Here is a 19,788-nt window from a genome sequence, read left to right on the forward strand (position 1 = left end):
ATCCCAAGTGGCCTTTGTCTAATCTACGCCATCTATCTTTATGTAAGGCACAATGGTGGATGAGGAGCAAGACACAAGGGATTTTTTTTTTCTTGTACTCACTTCTCATGTTCCTTAATCATTATGTGTGAATACAAATTCTAAAATTGGTTTAAATATTTGCTGAAATATATTACTTTGTATGCACATATATCACACACATCACTTGAAATATTATTATTAATATCAAGAAATAGGGTCAAGCACAAAAAGGCAAGAATATAAAACTGGAAACGCTCATTAGCACAATGAAGAGAAGCAATACCTCCCAAAGTAACCAACCTAAATTAAACCAACCTAAATTTTAATTAAACTAAGGCTGGTGACATGAATAATAGAGCAGGTGCAACAGATCAGTCATCAGGTGAAATCAGTGTGAAAGGTGATTGGCGGACTGCAGAAGTCCAACAGTCATGTGATCTTCCAGGGGATTCTGGGAAATGGAGTTCTTGTGTAAGTCGGAGGGACACAGGACGCATCCGCCTTATTTACCTGAAACCTAGCTACAACAACAAGCCATTGCAAAAAAAGTCCACTGCAACAAAGTAATATGTTTAAAATTACAAATTACAAGCCTGCTGAAATGAACAATAACAAATTCACCAAATCCACTGGCTTTGAAAAAATCTGTTTCTATTTCAATCTTAGCAATTAATGACTAGCCAGCACTAGTCAAATTTACAGAGGTTTGCTATGCTTACAAATAACAATCTAGATGTGCTGGAGAGCCAAAATCTAATAACATTATCTTAATAAAACTAACTAAAGCTATAATGTGACACACTGGCACTGCAGTGCTGAACTATGGTACTCAATATTATGCCATATAACACTCCTTCTTACGTCTTATTGCATATTTAACTGTTGTGTTGCTTGGCAATCATGCCCTACAGCAAAGTAGTACAAAGCATATTATAATGTCTTTTTCAGAACTGAGAGGGAAATAGCTTGTTTAGAGAACAATCTGATGAATCCTTTGACATCTATCACAAGTAAAGGGATGCTCAGTCAGTCATAACACCAGGGGGTGCATTCTGTCCTATCAAATATAACTTTTACCAGGGTTTAGGAAGAAAAGTCTAAATAAAGATGTTGCTGCTGACACTGCAGTATTGGACACCAATGTCTTTCAAAGTGCCTGTGTCTTAGAAAACCAAATGTGGCTCACAAAACGTGTTAAAGTTTCACAGCATATTATTCACTCCTCAGTCTATATAGTTCATGTACTGAAACGAAGCTGCCAAAATAGCTCATTTTCAACTTTTTTTTTTAGGAAAGCCAAAACATTTACAAACTGTATACCTGACTCTTTAACCAACAGCAGCTTAGCCCTGCCCATAAGGCTGCTTCATTTACATATGTCAGTCTTACAGACACGGTAATAAAAAGGCTCTGATAACTCCTTAACTGCCCAGGAGCTGCCAGCATGCCCAGACTTCCTTTCCTCAATCCAACTTTAGCTCTACATTTATTATTCAGAAACTGCTATAAAGCTGATATGCAAGTTAGCCTAGGCCCACATCCGTATCCTTGCACTTCAAGTGGCCAAAAATTTTGTATTTCCCTACAACATTAGAGACGTAACTGCAGCGTTTCAAAATTGATCACGCAGTTCCACTACCAGTCCATTTTTATTTCAGATTGCCGACAGGCATTTGATAATGAGTCAATAAGGCTGGCTGGTGAGAGAGCGAGAGTGAGTAAGCGGAGTGTTGATGTGTATTGTCTCTGCCCACCCACTCCTGCCTCTGCTCCGCTTCATGGAGTCAAGTATGGCAGACCCCAGGAGCATTGAGCAGACAGCAGCATGCTACGATTCCTAGCAGAGCTCAATGAAAACACAAGCCTGTGTGTTTCTTCCAGTCATATTCAACATTTCTGTTCAGCCACATGTGCTGCTCTGAGTTCGGAAGATTCAACCCATTCAATTGTAGCCTGATCCAAGAAACGGCTGCAGCTCATGCCACCATTAAGTTCAAGGACATGGATAACCAGAGCAAAGTATTATTAATATGCTAAGTGAAGAGTAATAAGTCAGTGGAACATGGAATTTAGAGGCAAAGAAATAAAAACAACCTGGCACTATTATCAACACTAAGAGCAATTAACAAATTAGATTTGTAGATCCACTATTTTTCTCATGCTTTGAGGAGATACTTTGAGGGGCCATAAAAATATGGTTTCCTAAATCTAAATCTAATCCTAACCCTAAAACTAAACTTTAACCTAGACACTTAAGCCTCACCCTAGGCTTAAACCTATTACTAAATCTAATCTTAATCCTGAAACTAAACTTAAACTTAACCCAGTTTAGGCTAAATCTAATGCTAACCATAAAACCCAGTCCTTAGTATAAACCTCATCCTAACTCTAAAACTCTTTTCACCCTAAAACTTAATGTAAAACTATCCCTAAGAACACCCAAAGCTTAAACACCCTAACCTTAACTGTAAACCTAGTCCTAAATATAAATCTAATCCTAACTCTAAATCAAACCCTACACCCAAAACCAAAACCCACTTCTACAACTATGCTTGATCACCCGTCTGTAAAGCACTTTGAGCTGTCACCAGTGCTATATAAATAAAATTATTATATTATTATTATTATTATTATTATTATTACTATTACACTTAGCCCTCAGCCTAAACCTAATCCTAACCCTAAACTCAAACTAAACCATAAACCTAATTCTATTTCTAACCCTAAAGTTAACTGTAAAACTGACCCTGAAACATGCTGTCTGTATCCAATAATAACTACACTGTAAAAATGACTATTTAAAGCCAACATTATATTCTTATGCTCCTACACTTGGGTCCCTAACAGGCTTAGTGAGAACTCTTTCTGCCTTTAATCTGTGCCTTTGAAATACACACTGCTATTTAAGCCACAACTGGATAAGGACCCCACCGATCAGTGTGGTCTTGTCATAATGTGGCCACAAAAGACATTTCATTATGCACTTGGGTTAACTCAGGTTTGACCTTACCATATTTCACTCATCACATTACCCTCCACCTGCTGTGAACGACTCTCGCTCAGACTGCTGCCTCTAGTGGCGGAAACATGCCACGTCCATCCCCATCAACACGGAGCACAAGTGAACATTCCAGAATGCTGCGCTGTGCAGATCCAAACACGGCTAGATAGCAAGTAAATTTAGCCTGAGATTGAAGATGTGGTGGTTACGTTCTCCTTTGAGACACATACCCGAACACACATGGTATTCATGAGAAATCAAATACAACATACAAGCAGTGACAAACAAATGTATGCAGTGGTGATGTTACTTTTCAGAAAAGCAATACTGAGACCAGCAGATTACTTATCATTACAACAATTGGCCATCCAATAATAAGCTCTCAGTCTTATCAAGATCTGATTGGACTGGCCTGAAAACACAAGCAAAAATAGATAATTGAATCTACCTCTTCACCAATAAAATCATTTTACTGTGCACTTTTCTTTTAGTGAGATTTAAACCATTTTAATGACAAAGGTTAGTGCCTGACTGACTCATGGCAAGAAACTTTCTCAAGAACAGACACAAGAGCATTATGTATAATGTTGCTTTGAGATTACAGTGAAGTATGTATATTGTTTAGAAAACAGTGTAGCACAGAAAATGTACCCTGAGGCCAAACGTCAATCTTCAGTAACATTTATATGGACACATTCAGCGTGATTGCACACACACACACACACACACACACACACACACACACACACACACACACACACACACACATACACACACACTCATGTGCACAGAATTAAAACAGTATTGAGGCTACCTCAGGAAAAAGTCACTGTATACATATGTGCACATATCAGAGTTATTATAAATAATCAATGAAAGTGGATTTTTAAAAAATATTTGATTTTTAAAAATTGTCAGTTCAAATGTACAATCTTAAGGCATGACTATTTGCCAATATTCTGATAATGCATACAAAGTCAAATTAAATGATCAGATTAACATCTCATACTTTACCCAACATAATGTTTTTATATTTATTTAAATACATTTTAACCTTCCCAGTTTATCCTTTCCCAATAGCATATTTTAGAGTCTTTGAAAGACTTTGTATCCTCAATGACTTGATTAGTAACATAAATGATGGACTCAGCCCTAATATATACAAATATACTATCAGTGGTATTCAGAAATAATTGAAAAAATGTCATAAAGCTCAGTTCTTGTACTTTTTGGTGCTGTACACCAGCACATTGGATTTTACATTAAATAATGACTATGAGGCTCCAGCATAGTCTGCATTAATTTAGGGTGATTAAGTAATAAAGTAATCTGCCAATTGTTTTGACTGTTTGTTTGTTCAAGGGCAAATTATAAACATAGACTTAACTGAACAATAACATAGCATTCAGAGCCTTTCAAAAATCTAAAAAGATATTAAGGAAACTTTTGAAAATACTATGTGGCAAAATGTGCATAGAAATATGTGTGTCCATTAGTTTCTTAATGTAAGAGAGTCAAGTATGAGGATTTAAAATATGCATCATCATGGTATGCAGCTATCAGCAAATTCAACTTAATGCTCATTTTTAACATTTGAGAAACGAATGCTACTTCATTTCTCACACGTTTCATGAACGTCACAGTCATGTATATAAATGTATAGTAGTGTTCAATCCGAAAATCTCTACCTTAAGTGACCTGAATACCACCACTACGATAATGTTAATTTCAAGGTCATTTTAGCACCAAGCTAGAATGTTGCACATTCACTTTCCACACTGGTTTTAACTCTGCTTAAGCCAGTCCTAAATCATGGACATTTGAAGCTTGTAACAGACATTCAAGTGTCATGTTTTGTATTTTGTGGGTTAGCTTCCCAGACATGCCTTAAGCCTAGTCCTGGACTTTACATCACTCTGATTGAAGATTCTTCATTGAAAGGAAAATACTCTAGGACTAAGCTTAATCCCTGTTCATGAAACCCATCCTGTTGCAGTTTTACAGGTAAAGCCTAAATGTAAATTTCTGTGGAACGATGTCTTAATCTGTTAGCTGTCTGCTGAACTATTTAACGTAGATCTAGTTAAACAAAAGCTAAACTCTGCATACATGCCATTTGTAACTACAAAGATATGTGCAATTAGAGAGATACTGCTGGTGTAAATATCCTTTTCAGTGATGTGCACAAAAGCAGTTTGAGTGGCCTTGTGAAGAATTTTCAGACTGCTACACACAGCTTTATAATGTCCTGCAGATACCATGTTTATCATTCAAACAGCAACCTAATCATTGAGCAAAAGAACAATGAACAATTCTTTTAATCAAGTAATCAATTTTAATTATATAATTAAAAGGTATTTGCATCTATATTAAATAAATAAGCAATCTGAATTTAGCCCTTTTTACACACAGCCTCTCCATTTAAGGGCACAAAAAGAAGCTGACCAACTATTTCTTCCCCAGATGTGTTGTTGTATCATAAGGTCAGTCGAAGGTGAGACAATAAAGTGTCTACAGTTGATTTATTAATTTGGCATGTGTTCTTAGGTCTAGATTGGCTGTTGTCTCAAGTATCAGTGCCAAGAAAGCTAACCACTCTAAGACTGGAAAGCGTAAACAATTGCCAAAACATTTGGTGTGCCAAAATCAACAGTTGTACCTGGAGCTTAGCAATAACAAACAACCTGCCAGGCAGCAACTGTGGATGACAAAAATACTTTGTCAGGAAACTTTTATACAGTTCAACAACATTATCCAGAAAGTTGGAGTTGCAGCCAAAGGTCTACCATAAAAAGAAGAATATGACAGTACAGTTTACCACCAGATACAAACCACTGATAACTATCAAGAACAGCTAGGCCAGCTTACAGTTTATTTAAAAGTACATAAAGGCACCTGTAGAGTTCTTGGACACTCTTATGAACAGATGAGATTGGATTAACCTGTAGCAGAGTACATATCGGCAGCAAGAGGGGGAGCGAGAGGGAAAAAACTGATTATGATCTGAAGCATACCACCTTTTTGAAATATGGGCATGTACGGCTGCCAGTGGAACTGGATTGTTTGTCTTTACTGATTGTCTGATTGTTGATGGTAGCAGCAAAAAAATTCCAAAACACTTGCACTTCCCAGATGCACCCAAATACCTGTTAATACTATTAAAACAACTATAGAATTTTCAGGCCATAAAGAAGAATGTTTTTTACTGGCCAAGACAAGCACCCTACCAGAAACCAAATGAGCAGGTGGGTTAGTTGCTGAGAAACCTGAGGGAAAAAAAAACTCAGCTAAAATTCTTCATTCATTGAATATAACCAAAGACTAACAAAAATGATGTTTTACGACTGTTAAATTACTGATACTGCTCTAAAATGGGTTGAATACTGTACTGTGCAAAGGTCAGAGACTACCATTCATTTATTTAATTTCCAGTCAAAACAACCATTAAGTTCAGGTTATTCATTTTTCTGTATCATGCATTGAATACAGATTTAACAGACAATTACACAGTAGCTTCAACAATTAAATATAATATTGACTTTTTCAATATTTAGTACATTTGCCTTTATTTTAGCTTTCAGGCTTGCTTTCATTTTCTCAAAGAAATCTGCAGGTTTCCACACTTCTGTGTGAACTGAAGTTCTGCGTTAGATGTTGATTGCATTTTCTGACTCTTATGAGCCAAACACATTTAATGATTTTGAGGTCTCGACTCTGGACTGGACAGTCCATTGGTCTGAGGACACCAGTCGCTCTGTTTAATTTTAAAGTTTCATTTCTTTTTCTCAATAAATGCTTCTTGGCAGCTACACATTCTTTCAGACTCTTAGTGTTGAGTTGTCTTCTCACAGTGGACGGATATACAAAAACAACTGTGGATTTTTTCAGATCCGAGCTCGATTTTCTCCTTTCTTACAAAGATGAAAGCTTTAAATGCTGTTCATCTGACAGTTATAATTTTGGTACTCTATCAGCTTTTAATAATTTTTGAAACTCCTAAATTTTCACTTTTTTCTTTTGACTTTCCCCATTCTTATGCAAGTGGACTATCTCATATCTACTCTCCTCAGAAACATCTCATGAAAAAATGAATCAGTTTTACTGACTTATACAAAGTACTGTATAAAAAAGGACTCAGATTCTTTTATGGTTGACATGAAATATCCTTGAAATAAAGCTGACATTCATCATGTTAGCACTGTAATTATTGTTTATTTCCAGTCCAATGTGCTGTAATAAAGAGCCAAAAACAAATCACTATCCAATTGACAAACTTTTTTGACTTTCAAGAATTGACTTTCAAGATGAAACAATGAAATTATGTATTTTAAAAATCAAAATGGTGATTTTTGGTGGTCTTTGCGCTACGTAAAGCTAGGCAGCCATCTACAGGCCCCATGAACCCATAGATAAATAACGTGAAAATGATCACAATAATTTTACACATAGATGTTACTTGTGATTGTAGTGATCGTTTTAGTAATTCAGTAAACCCTTCAACCCCTGCCAGCCATAGCCATAATGTACTATTACATGCTGCTACGTGATGACAAAAAGGCAATTAAATGATAATCTACAGTATGGAGAGGTAGTTCTTCTCTGTAATTTTCTAAATGTTGAGAGGTAATTGCTAATTACTTTCTGGAAAATGTACTCTCATTACATTACTTCTCATTACTCTGTACCTCATGATTTAACTATATTGATAGATAATGTTGCTCTTCATAGGCATGATTTGTTAAAGCGAGTAATATTATCTGCCAGCACAGTGAAATAATTTTACATAATACAATTACGTATGTAAAGATGTCTATAAATAAGTGAAATAATCTTATAATATTTCTACAACAATCTCAAAATCAGAAATATTAAACATATTGACTAATTAACATATGTAATTAATATATATTGACCCTAAGCAGTTTAAAAATGTGTGTCCAGGGGGCCACATTTCTGAATTTTGCCTAGAGCCCCAGCATCACTAAACCCACCATTGTGTCAGTGTTAGTGTTTTACAATATGCTGTGTAATTAATGTAGGTTATAGGTGAACAACAACATCATCTACACAATGCCAATTTCCTTCCTACTACCTGAAAATACTACTTCAGGCATCTCACTCAAGATTAAAAGGCACTTCAGAGCACTAAAATGCCATTTTGCCACAGGCTTTTCTTTAAAAGAAGTGAAACTATCCAGGCAGTGTGAAATGGATCCCATACAATTTCATTACAAAATCAGTATGTGTAGTTCCTTTAAGGATAGTCATTAATGTATATATATGACGAGAGGCAACACAGACTCTAAACAACATTGTGTGCGCTATGAAATATTATTTAGAAATTAATTTCAGCAGTTTTTCACATACACAAGAAAGTGCTAAAGCAGTTAAACCTGTGCTCTGTAATGTTCATATGAATATAGACACACTCTAAGCTTACAAACACAAACATCACTGCTCTAGACCTAGTATTGTGCCTCAGGAATAAAAGATTTTACACATTTATTTGACTCTTTAAAGGGAATGGAGGAGTGATCATGAAAATTTTGGATTAAAATACTTTCATGATGTTAACCAATGAAACACCATTTAAGAAATGAAGAGAGTGAGTGCTAATGTTTTTACTGCACATGGACTGTACCACAGGTCAGCTCAAAATATGATTATCATGAAACATATTTCTTCACCAGTGGCTGACCACCATTTCAAGAACTCTAGTGAAAATGAAAGTGTCCAGCTGTCAAGAGGGCTTCCCTGGTGTTGTTGTTGATGTTAGCAACCCTCTATGTGATTAAACATGCAATGGTCAAAGAAGGCCATTAAATACTATTTTTAAGCTTTTCTTTCCTAGTGGATAAATATCAGTGCTCAGCATTGATTATTAAGCTATTAAACTATGGTACTGAACTTTGTATTGTATTGTTGGATTAACATAAGCAGTTCTGGAGTATCAACATTATAATTCCTGCATGCAATGGGCAGAATCATGCTGATTATTATAAAATTAGTATAAAGGTTTTGCTATATAGTAGCAAATAATGCTATATAATTTGCTATATAATTGCGAAACATTCCCAATTCTTATGCTAAAAACTTTATTAGCTAACAGTGGCATTTACAGACCCATTCCAAAAAATTTGAATATCAAATTGAATATAGTTGATTAATTTCCATAATTCCATTCAAAAAGTTAAACTTTCATATATTATAGATTCAGGGCCCACAATTTAAACAATTTCAAGTATTTATTTGTTTATTTTTACATAATACCTGCACCAGATATTACACCCCAAATCATGACTGACAGTGGATATTTCACACTGGACCTCAAGCAGTTTGGGTTCTGTTCCTCACCCGTCTTCCACCAAACCCTTGGACCTTGATTCCTGAATGAAAGGTACACTTTACTTTCATCGGAAAAGAGGACTTTGGATCAGTGGCCAACAGTCCAGCCCTTCTTCTCCTTGGCCCAGTTGAGACGCTTCCTACATTGGCTCAGGTTCAGAAGTGGCTTGACCCGAGGAACCCGACAGTTGTAGCCCATCTCCCGGACGCGTCTGAATGTGGTGGTTTTTGAAGCTGTGACTCCTGCCTCATTCCACTCTTTCTGGATCTCTGCCACATTCTTTACATTTGCATTCTTGAATCTTCTCTTTTTCATAGTCCGCTGAAGCCCACGGTCATCTCTTTTGCTGGTGCATCTTCTCCTGCCACATTTTGTCCTTCCACTAGACTTTCCATTGATATGCTTGGACACAGCACTCTGTGAACAGCCAGCCTCCTTAGCTATGAACTTTTGTGGCTTACCCATCCTATGGAGGGTATCAATGATGGTCTTCTGGCCAGTTGTTATATCTGCAGTCTTCCCCATATTGAACCGAACTGAGACAACTGAACCAAACTGAAGCAATTTAATGACACCTGGGGAAACCTGTGGAGGTGCTTTGAGTTTAGTAGATGATTAGTGTATCACATTCAGTTTAAAACATTCATGCCCTGCAAAATTTGGGCTGATTTCTCCACAGTATTCTAATTTTTTGAATTCCTGTTTTCATGGGTTTTATGAGCTGGAAGCCCAAAGTATGTAAAAATAAACAAATAAATACTTGAAATCATTTAAATTGTGGGCCCTGAATCTATAATCGATGAAAGTTTAACTTTTTGAATGGAATTATGGAAATCAACTTTTCCATGATATTCAAATTTTTTGGAATGGGTCTATATTCACTTTTTATATATATTCACTTTTCACTTTCCCACAATGAGTTTAATCCACTGAGAGCAGCTGAATTTGACTTAAGTTAAAAAAACTTAACTTTATGTATTGAGGAAGGTTTGGTTACTCCAAACACAAGAAGACTTCACCATTATCGCCAGTAGTTTCATCCAGTCTGTTTGATCTGTATTTATGTTACTTAAAATTTGCTTTTTCTGTTACTGACTGACCCCCACGACCCAGAAGGAGAAGCAGCTTAGAAGTGGAATCTGCATGTTTTTAAAAAAATTAATTGGTCTATTTTAAATGACCTCCAACAACACATTTCAATGCAGGAGCACAGCATTTAGGAAACAATGAATATAGTGGTGAATACAACGTATTTCTCCAAAGCTTGCCCAACCTCACAACAGTTGCTATGAACAAACACCTTCGTGGCCGGAGCATAGATAGATATCTCTCGCTCACCATCTTTATCTATATGACTGTTAATTGCTATGACACTGACATTCCCTCCCACCCTCAGCTCTCTGTCTGATCATATAGTTGAGTGCTGGCACTGATAAATGCTAGCCTGACAGATTTTCTGAGTTTCGAGGATGTACAATGGTCACAGTGGGCTTGTCTTGTTTTCTCCAGTCACGTGTAGCGGTGGACTGCAACTGCCCTGCTCTCACTGCACCCAAAACACATCAAAGAGGCTTTCCCTCAAAAAAAAAAAAAAAAAAAAAACAGTAGCAAATGCATCGGTCTGCACAGCACTACAACAGTGCAGCATGGTAGACATGTCTGAAAATGTTCCTCGTATCCATTTGCATATGCAGCGTAAACACACTGGTGGAAAAGCCTAATGCACAGCAGCATGCTTGGTACTGCACAGCAGCAGCCCAAAAGGCCAGTCTCTGGAGGATCATCTAAAGCAGTAGCCGCACATACAACCCTCTCTAGCTAAGCCTTCATCAAAGAGACTCCTATAACACCAGGCGTAGACATTACACGTCTGAGTGCATATAGCAATGTTGTATGCATTCAGCTCACAGAGGCACAGCTAATACGCCTCATACAGAGAGAGGGAACATCCAGAAAGCTTGCCGGAAACAATAGAGCCCGCTGCACACTGCTAACAGAGAAGCAGCAGCTGAATACATAAAGTATGTATCACCATAGTGAACAGGCTACATAAACCATATAGTGCCATACCAAGTATACAAAGCACACAGACATATACTACATTCATAAAGCATACAGAACCATACTGAATACAGAACCATATATAACCACATTACAGTGAATGCCAAATGTGTACCTTTGTGAATACACACCATTCAGCTTCATAGTTAACACATAGACCACACAGAACACATACAGAACCATACTGATAACATAGACCATATGGAACCATACTGAAAAAATAAGCCATTCACAACCATACAGAATACAGAACTAATACACTACCATACTGAATACACAAGCCAAACAGAACCACGCTGAATACACAATCTACTCAGAACTATACTGAGTACCGAATCTATACAGAATATACAGACCATATAAAACCATTCTGAAAACCATTCAGATCCATATTCAATACAGAACCCATACCTACATACTGAACACAGATAAAGGGAACCATAGTGAATACACAGACTATTCAGAGCCATACAGAATACATAAACCCTTTCAGAACCATACTGTATACATAACCCATACTGAAGACACAGACCACATAGAACTATAGTGGATTCACACACAGTTCAGATCCATACACAAATAAATCAACTCAGATCCATACTGAATAAAGAACCCACACAGTACCATGATACAGAACCATACTGAACATATACACTATTCAGAACCTTACTGACTACAGGCACATAAACTCAATTTGAATACAGAACCCATACAGAACCTTAACAAATACATAGACCTTTTGGGCCATATTGAAGAAATTACCTATTCAGAAACATACTGAATACACAGACCACAAAGAACCATACTGAATACAGAACCCTCAGAGAACCATACAGAACCCCACAGAGAACCTTACTGAATACAGAACCCACAGAGAACCATGATGAACATACAAACCACACAGACCATATTGAACACAGACCCACACAGAACCATAGTGAATACAAACCACAAAGAACCATACTGAATACAGAACCCTCAGAGAACCATACTGAACCCCACAGAGAACCTTACTGAATACAGAACCAACAAAGAACTATATTGAATACAGGCTCCACACAGAACCATACTGAGTATAGAACCCATTAAAACCATACAGAGCCATACTGAATATTGAACCAATATAGAACCATACTGAATAGAGAACCAATATAGAACTATAGTGAATACAGAAGTCACAGGAAACCATACTGAGTACATAACGCGTGCGGAATGGAGGGGCAGGTCATGTTGCATGTGCTGCAGCTTCAGACACGCATGATATTAGCTGCAAAACCATAAAGCGAGCTGTACTGCAAGACAGTCCTCCTAAGAACCGAGTGGTTACTTAACCAGTCTTCTCAGACATGATACCCCCTCCCACCGCCGCCCCCTTTTCCCCTCCATCCTCAGGCTGATGCTTCAGCGATGCTTCACCACAACTAATCTATGCATGTCTGCTGAATGCAACGAGCCGTAGGTGTGAATGTGCGCGTGAACGCGAAGTGTTCACGCCTTTCGTTCCCCCGCAGAAGTAAAGAGATGAAGGCGCAGAGAGAAAAGGCGCGCGACCGGGGCTGTGTCTGATGAACAGGCAGAAGAAGAAGCAGAGAGGGCGGGAGGAGGCAAGGCAGCAGCCCGGGCCTTTAATTATTTATTAAATGATTTATATTTTTACCTTGCGCCTGCGGTCCCTCGAGCGGTTCCTCTTCTTGATCTTCTCCTCCTCCTTCTCGCGCTGCTCCTGGGCCGCTGCCTCCGCTAGGTCCCTGTTCTTGCGTACCTGCTTGGCGGCTTGCGCCATGGTGCCGCTGCGCCCGTGTCCGCGTGAGCGCGCCTGGCCGAGGAGGTTTCCGTCCCTGTCTCTCTCCCTGACCCTGTCACTGTCCCTGCTGTCGCTGTCCCAGTCCCTGCGGCTGCCAGTGTGTTGGAGATGGCGGCGCTGCGCGCGCCTGGCTGGACAGAGCGCCCTGCTGCTCGCGGGCTAGTCCCCAGCAGCGCGCGCCACAAAAGAGCTGCTGCTCCTGCCGCCTGCCTCTCATCCACGCACGAGCCTTCCCCTCCCCCCTCCTCCACTCTCTCTCTCTCCCAGCACACAACCAGTCACGCAGTACTGGACTCAGCACTGAAGAGGATACTGCTGCATCTCAGCGTCTCTCTCTCTCTCTCTCTCTCTCTCTCTCTCTCTCTCTCGTCATCATCCCTTCTTCTCCCCACAACCGTTACTTCCCTCCACTCGTCTATTGGTATTCCTGTCTCCTCCTTTTGTGCTGAGCTCCAGAACCTGTATACAAACGCACATGAACTGGCCGGTGCACGCGCAGGCCTGACAGATGGCTTTCTGTCCATTCTGAAGGGGTTTTTCATAAAGCGTTAGCATGATGTGTGAGAAGACTTCATTTTAAATATAGGATCGGCTGCCTCGTTTCTATTTGCTTTTCATAAGCCTGAGCCATTCCAGCCTCATTCATAATATTCTCAGATGCATTCTACTCAAGCCTCTCAGGAACCGGTCATTAGAATTTAATGTTATGCTGCTATTTGTAATGGTCTAACCATCACTTGCACTAGGGCTGCTCAATATATCCGTCTGTACCGATATATCGTCACACAGTAATATTGGTTTGATATATATATATATATACATCTCCCCGCCCTTTTTACGTTACTCCCCCATATCAAAAGTGCATTCAAACAGTATCAGATCAACACAATTCCTGTTAATTAGCATAAATCAAACCACACTGGATTATTATTATTCAAATGTAGACTATGTAATTTGCTTTCCTAGCATTTGTGAACAGATCTTGTAAACATATATGTGCAATCCACAAAACAGGGTTAACTCGCAATAACAAAATGCAGTACCAAATATAAAACCCATTTAAAGTATAACACAGTACAGGTATCAAGGTACTCTATTATTATCAATTAATTACTCTACAGTCAAGCATCTCAAGAACAGCATATTAACATGTAAAGTCTCTCTTTCACCCACCCCCCAAAGGCCACAGAGCAGACGGCATAAAGACTAAAGGTCCGGTCTCATAACCGGTTTGCACACACGTCCAAACTTGCACTGATGAGTCCATAGATGTGTGCGTGACAACCTGACTAGTGTTAGAGGGGGCAGTCTCAGGAGCGAGGGTACCTGCGGACTGAGACGGTCCCACCGCAGTACACTCAGCTGGAGGAGGAAGGGAAGCAGTGGCAGGCAGTGGGGAATACTCCTGACGAAGATGGCGGCGATTCCTCCGGAAAACTGCTCCCTGTGGTGTGCGGATGAGGTAAGATCTTGGGGTAACACATTCCGTGGAAACAACTGCAGGTGTCACCCAAGTTTTCTCCTGATCCAGTTTGGTGACAACTGCGCCACCTGGTCATAGTGGAGGAAGTAGTTTGGCCCCGTGGTGGCGATTGTAGTAGAAAGCCTGTTTGGCCCTTTCCATGGCATCCTTTTGCATAACAGCCTTTCTGTTGGGCCATTTAGGCTGAAGATTTTTCTCCAGGATAGGGAGAGTTGTTCTCATCTTTCTCCCCATGAGGAGTTCAGCTGGACTGACTCCTGTTGTAGTACAGGGTGTTGACCGATGACACATAAGAGCCAGGAGTGGATCTTCCTGTTTAAGGATTCCCTTAGCGGTCTGTACTGCTCTCTCTGCATGACCATTTCCCTGAGGATGGTGAGGACTTGAGATTAGATGTTTAAAGTCCATTTGCTGTGCTAGTTCTTTGAATTCAGCACTGGAAAACTGAGGTCCATTGTCACTCACCACCTCATCAGGGATCCCAAATCTAGCAAAGGTTGTTTTCAGTCGCTGAATAACTTTCTGAGAACTTGTTGTGGAAGGCAAGTGCAGTATCTCTAGGAAAAGAGAGTAGTAGTCTGATACTATGAGGTAGTCATTCTTGTTGTATTCACAGAGATTTAGCGCAATACGTTTCCAGGGTCGACCAGGCAGAGGTGTTGAGATGAGTGGCTCTTTTTGCTGTGTCCATCTTAGCTCTTGGCAAGTGTGGCATTGCGTTACTGTCTCTTTGAGCTCAGCGGAGAGCCCCGGCCACCATACAGAGGAGTTTGCCCGGTCCCTGCACTTTGTAAGTCCTTGGTGTCCATCATGTATTCTCTTGAGAATCTCTGCTCTTAGTGATTTTGGAATGACAATTCTGCATCCTCGTATGACTAGGCCATTTGTCTCTGATAGTTAATTTTTTCACTTTCACATATGCTCTGACATCTAGTGGATCTTTATCTCTGTATTCTGTATCATCCGTTTCTTATGTACCTTATGACGGTTTGTAGTTCACAATACGTGACAAGGCATCAGCTACTATGAGGGTTTTACCTGGAACATAGACAGCCTCTGGTTTGTATCTCATGAGCCGCATTAGGAGACGCTGGCACCTCAGGGGAACATTGTCTAAGCTCTGGCTGTTAACGAGTGGCACTAGCGGTCTGTCTCCAGTCTGAACTGATCTAAGCCACACAGGTACTTATCGAACTTTTCGCACGCCCATACACTCGCCAGACACTCTTTCTCTATCTGGGTGTATCTTGTCTCGGCTTCAGTGAGACATCTGGAGAAGTAGGCAACTGGTTTCCACTGTTCTCCATGGAGTTGGAGTAACACAGCTCCTAAACCATAGCTGCTGGCGTCAGCAGACACTGTAGTTGGCTTTGCGATGTCATAAAATTTGAGAACTGGTGCTGTTGTTAGCCTTCTTTTAATGTTCTCAATGGCTGACTGTTGAGAGTGGCCCCAGGGTTGGCCAACTGTGGAAAGGTCAGGGATGTATTTGCCAAGATAATTGACCATGCCTAGCAGTCTTTTTAGCTCTTGCACGTTTTGTGGTGAGGGCAACTGTTTGATGGCCTCAACTTTCTCGGGGTCTGGCCTTACTCCAGAGCGATCAATTAGATGACCTAGGAACCGTAATTGACTCTGCCTCAAGGAGCACTTTTCTTTGCTAAGCTTGAGGCCAGTAGACTCAATACGACTTAGCACTTTGTCCAATCGAGCATCGTGTTCTTCCATGGTGGCCCCATAGACCAAGATGTCATCCATGAAGACTTCCACATCCTCCAAGCCTTCCAGGGTCTCCAGCATCTTTCGCTGAAAGATTTCAGGTGCACTTGTAAAACCGAAAGGTAGTTTTTTAAAACAATACCTGCCAAACGGTGTTATAAAAATTGTCAGTAAGCAACTTTTGGGATGGAGGGGAATCTGCCAGAATCCGCTGGCAGCATCAAGGGAGGAGAACACTGTTGCACCACTTAGTTTGGAGGTTATCTCATCAGAAGTAGGCAGGATATAGCGCTCTTTTTTGACTGATTTGTTTAGCTTTGTGAGGTCAACACAGATTCTTGCTCGGCCTGTGTGTCTTTTTAGGACAGGGACCATGGGAGCACACCATTCAGTGGGTTGTGTCACCCTTTCAATGACACCATTTTCCTCCATTCTGAGTAGTTTGTCTTTTACCTTTTGCAACATGGGAAAAGACACACGGCGTGCAGTGTGCACCACATAAGGCACTGCATCCTCTCTTAGCTGTATTTCTACTGGTTCTGTTTTTAGTGTGCCATGTTCCCCATAAGGCTGCTGGTGCCTGCTTAGGTTTGGTGTAACCTCATCTACTCACCTCACAAGATTCATTTCAACTGACAAGGTGCAACTGAGTAGATTATTGACTTTGTGCCCGTGGACTACACACATTTTGGATAGATATTCTTTGCCTTTGTAGCCTACAGTCACATTAAAGCATCCGAGGCACAACAGCTCTCCACCCGGGCTGTTAAGAGGGAGATCTGACGGTTGTAATGGTCTTTCAGGGGTGATTCTGTGGAATGTGTCTTCATTTATGACGTTATAATCAGCTCCCATGTCAATATTGAATTCCACTGGGACAGAATCTACGTTAAGTACCACAGTCCATGCCTCTCTTTTCTTTCGCATTGCACACTGAGCCTAGAAAATATGAGGTCTGCTCACCGTTGTCAGTCTCTGTGACTTCATTCACGGACCTGCGGTTACGACACACCTTGGCCCAATGTCCCATTTTGTGACAGTTATGACATGTAGCTTTTGAAGCTGGGCACTTTTCATCTCCCCTGTGTTGTGTTTGTGTTCTCTGCCCATGTTCTGCCTGTTTGTGACTTGCCTTGATGTCGTTGTTGAGGTTTCCAGTTTGTGTGTTTTTGTTTGGTCCACACCTCCTGCACGGACGCCGCTGGGTCCCCTTGCAAACTCTGTCTGAATTGTGAGCGCCAGTGTGAGGTCCGACATTAGCTGCAGTCTGCGCGAGAGTTCCTTATCCAGTATCCCGACAACGATCCGGTCGCGGATGTGCTCCTCTCTGGAAGCCCCGAACCCACAGTGGTCGGATAACTCATACAGGGCTCGCATAAAGCTTTCTGTTCTCTCGATTGGCCGCTGGACTCGCTGATGAAAACATACTCTTTCATGTATAACATTCCTCCGCGGGAAAAAGTAGTCATCGAACTTCGCCTTTACTACGGTAATGTCATTTCGGTCCTCTCCCTCTGGACACGTGAATGACTCAAACATGTTCTCGGCGTCATTGCCCATGGCATAAATGAGGCAGCTCACCTGCTCCTCTCCGTCTTCTTTGTTAAGCTTAGTAGCGATCCTGTAGCGCTGAAAACTCTGTTTCCAGTCCAGCCAGTCTGTTGGCTTGTCGAATGGGAAGTTCGTGGGAGGATTAAACTTTGCCATGGCTCCGAGTCCGCTTCTTTGTAATTGGCGACTGTCAGGTCCGGGTCACTTCTGACACCATGTAGAATGATCGAGTGATGGTTTAATTCTATAAAGTGTCTTTATTTAGCAGAACAATAGTAACAAGGCTGGCATGGCATGGGCATAACACACGGTGCACTGAGCTCGCGGTTTTTTATCTAGCGCCTTAAAGCAATACAGTGTCGTAAAGTTGTAGTACACGGTAGCAGCTCACAGTGCGCTCTTACTCAAAGCTATATATATATATATATATATATATATGACAATATCAACATCTTATACAGTCAACAACTGAATGCCAAATCAAATATGGTCCAATTCAGTGATATTTCAACAACATTTATTGTCAGTTTTCTACTTTTAGAGGACACCATGTGAAATAACTGCCCTCTGTCTCACTTTCTTCTCTGACTGCTGTCCCCTCCCCTGCGTGTGCGTCACTCATTTGTCTCAGTGCTTATCAAAATGCACAGATCTGATTGGCTGAGTAGCGTCACGTGTGATATGTATAACGGATGTGAGTTTCCCGGGTCGCTATAACGGCTAGAAAAGTTAGTTTATCGGTTATAGGTTCAGGTCCGCATAGAACAGCGTCTGAGTCCGGACTCGGACCACGGTCCACCTTTTAGTGGCATCTGCAGTAAGGGAAGGGGCCCAAAGCGCAATTACAGATTTCCACCAAATCCCCAAAAAGTCCACAATTCAGCTTTAATGTTGGGCTTTCAGATTCAGATTCAGATTCCTTTATTGATCCCAGGGGGAAATTGCAGAATTTGTGGTGCAGTTAGTAATGTCGTACGTAATTGCACAAGTTTATGTATTCTTCACTTGTACTATGTGATCCAGTTAACACAGGTCATCTGTGTTCTTTGCACTGAGGCTCTGGAGGAATAATGATTCATTCCACTGTGTACTTGTATGTTGTTTGGGTGACAACAGTTCTTCTTGAGTGTGATTTTGATAAGAGAATGTTCCCTAAAGGATTGGTTTACGAATGATCTGCTGAAAACCCACAGTGGAGAAGGAGAGTAACATCAATGTCACTGCCTTAAACAACAGAGAATAGTAAGGAATGTGTTACTGAAAGTGCATGAGTGACAGAAAGACAGTGAGAGTGAGAGATGTACAGCAATGTCCACTTTTCACTACTTTGAGATATCCCTCTTCATATTTACAGTTCAGTTTCAGTTGTACAAAATGACGTTACATAACATAAAACAACAGAACAGAGTCTATTAACAGAGGTTCCTTCAGTCCTAATGTTAATCTAATGCATATAACAAATGCCCCAAGAACACTGATTACAGGACATTTGGTTGTATCACATATCACATAAATGTTCTAAAAGGGGTTAAGGACATTGAATCACATTGCAAAGTCTCTAACCTTGGCACTCAGAAGCAACTGCAATACAAATTGCCTACCCCATTGAGAGTAATCTGTGGGCTGCATGACCTCAAACGCATCTGTCAAGTTTATTTATGGTTGTCATGGCATTGAACTGTTTGTCATCTCAATGCCACAAAGTCAACTAATCATTTCCACCACAATTAAAAAAACACTGGTGAACTGGAAGTTTACTCTCTTAGAGGACGATAGACTATAACTTTTCCCTGATGTCCACT

General features: G+C 40.3%; 1 protein-coding gene across 5 annotated transcripts in view; it reads right to left on the bottom strand.

Moving 5' to 3' along the window:
* ank1b (ankyrin 1, erythrocytic b) overlaps positions 1 to 13,516 on the bottom strand; it is a 113,037-nt gene extending 99,521 nt beyond the window's left edge. For 2 of the 5 annotated variants that reach the window (XM_037545765.1, XM_017718098.2), the window contains exon 1: positions 13,087 to 13,516. In XM_037545765.1, the coding sequence (XP_037401662.1) occupies positions 13,087 to 13,212 (126 nt within the window). In that variant the 5' untranslated portion in view covers positions 13,213 to 13,516. The remainder of the gene's footprint in view (positions 1 to 13,086) is intronic. The other 3 variants (XM_017718097.2, XM_017718096.2, XM_017718099.2) reach the window with 3 other exon arrangements.
* Between the last annotated feature and the right edge of the window lie 6,272 nt (positions 13,517 to 19,788).

This window comes from Pygocentrus nattereri, chromosome 16 (assembly GCF_015220715.1).
Source record: "Pygocentrus nattereri isolate fPygNat1 chromosome 16, fPygNat1.pri, whole genome shotgun sequence".
NCBI classification, from domain to species: domain Eukaryota; kingdom Metazoa; phylum Chordata; class Actinopteri; order Characiformes; family Serrasalmidae; genus Pygocentrus; species Pygocentrus nattereri.